Source organism: Psammomys obesus, unplaced genomic scaffold (genome assembly GCF_907164565.1).
Source record: "Psammomys obesus unplaced genomic scaffold, mPsaObe1.curated_primary_1811, whole genome shotgun sequence".
In the NCBI taxonomy this organism is placed as follows: domain Eukaryota; kingdom Metazoa; phylum Chordata; class Mammalia; order Rodentia; family Muridae; genus Psammomys; species Psammomys obesus.
The window spans coordinates 22,945,355-22,947,664 of NW_026596046.1; the positions used below are offsets into that span (position 1 = coordinate 22,945,355).

The following is a 2,310-nucleotide window of genomic DNA, read 5'->3' on the forward strand; positions in this document are numbered from 1 at the left end:
GTAGCATTTGTTTGTAGGTTGAGCTACTCAGAGGTCTGGCGGGATAGGGAATGCTAATACACAAAGACTACTTCCGGCTCACATTCCCATACCAAGTTTCTTTCTTTCAGCAGCTGAACTTTTTTTTTTTTTGGTGGGGAAGAATGGTCATGGCCATTCTAAAGGAAGTAGGTGTGTGTGCGCGCCGGGATGCAGAGAGCGTCCCTGTGTTTCCGATTCTCACATCTGTTGGGGGGTGGTGGAAGGGAGGAGGGATTGTCTGCAGCTGGGGAGGCCCGGCTGGAGGCTGCAGGGGACGCCTACACCTTCCCACCCGGGACATCCTGAGCCGCCGCCACAACAACAGGCTCGCGCGAGACAAAGGGGCCGGCGCGGGGCGGTGCGCGGGGCCAGGGGGCGCGGGGAGGCGAGGCTGCGGCTGGCGCTGGTGGGAGCCGGGGCGGGGACCTCCTGCCCGGCCTCCGGACTCGGCCCAGCCTTTGACCCTCGATCCCCCGCCGCCCCCTGCAGGCGGCGACCCGGGAACCGCCGCCCCGGCCTCAGCTCGCTCCTTTCGGCCCCAAACACCGAGCGGAGCGCAGCGGACCGGCGCCGGCGGCATGGCGGTGTCCTGGAAGAGCTGGCTAGCCAACGAAGGGGTTAAACACCTCTGCCTGGTAGGATGGCGGGCTTCGCTGGCCAGGCAGTCTGTCTGTCCCGCGGCGAGTTTGATTTCATTCTCGAAATGTGCGCGGGTGGGATGAGAGGAGTGGAAGTTTGGGGGTTTTGTTTCCGACTTTCTCACCTAACTGCAACTTTACGCATTACTGGAGATAACTTTACTGCAGTTTGATGGGGAGCTAACACAGCTTTTCAAACACTTATCTCCTTTGCCCTTCCAGTTGTTTCTATTGGGCATTCCACGGACCATAGTGATACCACTAATTTCTCAGTCTCAATTTGCACTGAAGTTGGGGAAGTAAGGTATCTGCAGGTCATTTGGTGATGCATTTGCCACCCGCCTTTATTTCAGGTACAGGGTCTGGGTAAGGGCAAAGGAGTGTCCTCAGAGTGGCTTTTCCACTTTCTGACTGAGCATGCTTTCAGTCAACGCTGAGATTGCATGTGCAGCTTTCAGAATAGTGAGTGGATTCTATCGGGTCATGTTTTTTTTTTTTTTTTTCTTTTTTTTTTTTAATTAAAAATTTTCTTCTATCTCTTTGATTGGTCTAGCTCATTTGGCTGTCCCTAAATGTCCTGCTTTTCTGGAAAACCTTCCTGCTGTACAATCAAGGGCCAGAATACTACTATATCCACCAGATGTTGGGCGTAAGTGAAACTGGGGTGACCTGGTGTAGTGGGTTTAAGGCAAGAGACTGCTTCAGAATTTTGTCAGACCATCCTTTATCTTAGTAATGTTTGCTGTAAAGGTAAGAAACATGTGTTTCTCTCAGAAGTGGTCAAGCTTCTTGATTTCTCATTTAGTTATTTAAGGACCAAGGGTAGTACCTGCTAAAGTGAGGTAGATGAACCTGTCAGACCAGGCTATTAGTGCCTGGAGGAAGTTGCTTTTTTTTTTTTTTTCTCAAGATGCAGCACCAGGGTGCCCTGAAGGATTCCCTTCTCCAGGAGGACCAGCGATGACAGGCTGTTAGCCTACTGTAATCAAGGCTTTCCAGTCTGCCCACAGGACTCCATTACTGTTTTCTTTTACTGACAGTTCTCACAAAGTGAGCTGTTATTTATTTCTGGGTATGGTTTTTGGCTGGCTATGGTTCTGTTCTGAAGATAATATCATATAAAACTCTACCCTGGTTTATTTCATGTTTATATTTCTCTGTGTTCTGTTTCTCACCTCATTTTCAAATTCTATACCCACTGTACCAGACCCTATAAAAGGTAGTATCTCCAAGAACATTTTACTTTGCGTAAGGAGACAATGAAAGTGTAAAATGTGCTATAAAATCTCAGGACACCTGAGCAAGCAGATTTGTCATCCTCTCTGGAGAGGAAAACACATCTAAAGAGGAGACTTACTGCTTTGTTTTACATAAATTTGTAACTATTTAAATTACTTCAGATGAAGCCAGTGCAAGTAAACCTTCCTTTCATGGCTGGCATATGAAGCCTTAACTTTAGCCTTAGTACTTTGAACAGTGATTACCACATGTCAAACCTCCAGTAAGATGAAGATGAATTAATTGATAATTTTTTGAACCAGAGTACTGTATTTAAGATATAAGTTATGACATCTTTTCAACATTTAATAGCACTAGTTTTAACTAATGGGTTCAGGAAAATAGTTTCAGAAAAGAAAAAAGAAAAAAAAAA

General features: G+C 47.1%; 1 protein-coding gene across 1 annotated transcript in view; it reads left to right on the forward strand.

Moving 5' to 3' along the window:
- The first annotated feature begins 599 nt into the window (after positions 1-599).
- Positions 600-2,310, forward strand: part of Nox4 (NADPH oxidase 4) — a 123,792-nt gene continuing 122,081 nt past the window's right edge. Inside the window, exons 1-2 of the mRNA XM_055623253.1 lie at positions 600-656; positions 1,213-1,333. Of these exons, the coding sequence (XP_055479228.1) occupies positions 600-656; positions 1,213-1,333 (178 nt within the window). The remainder of the gene's footprint in view (positions 657-1,212; positions 1,334-2,310) is intronic.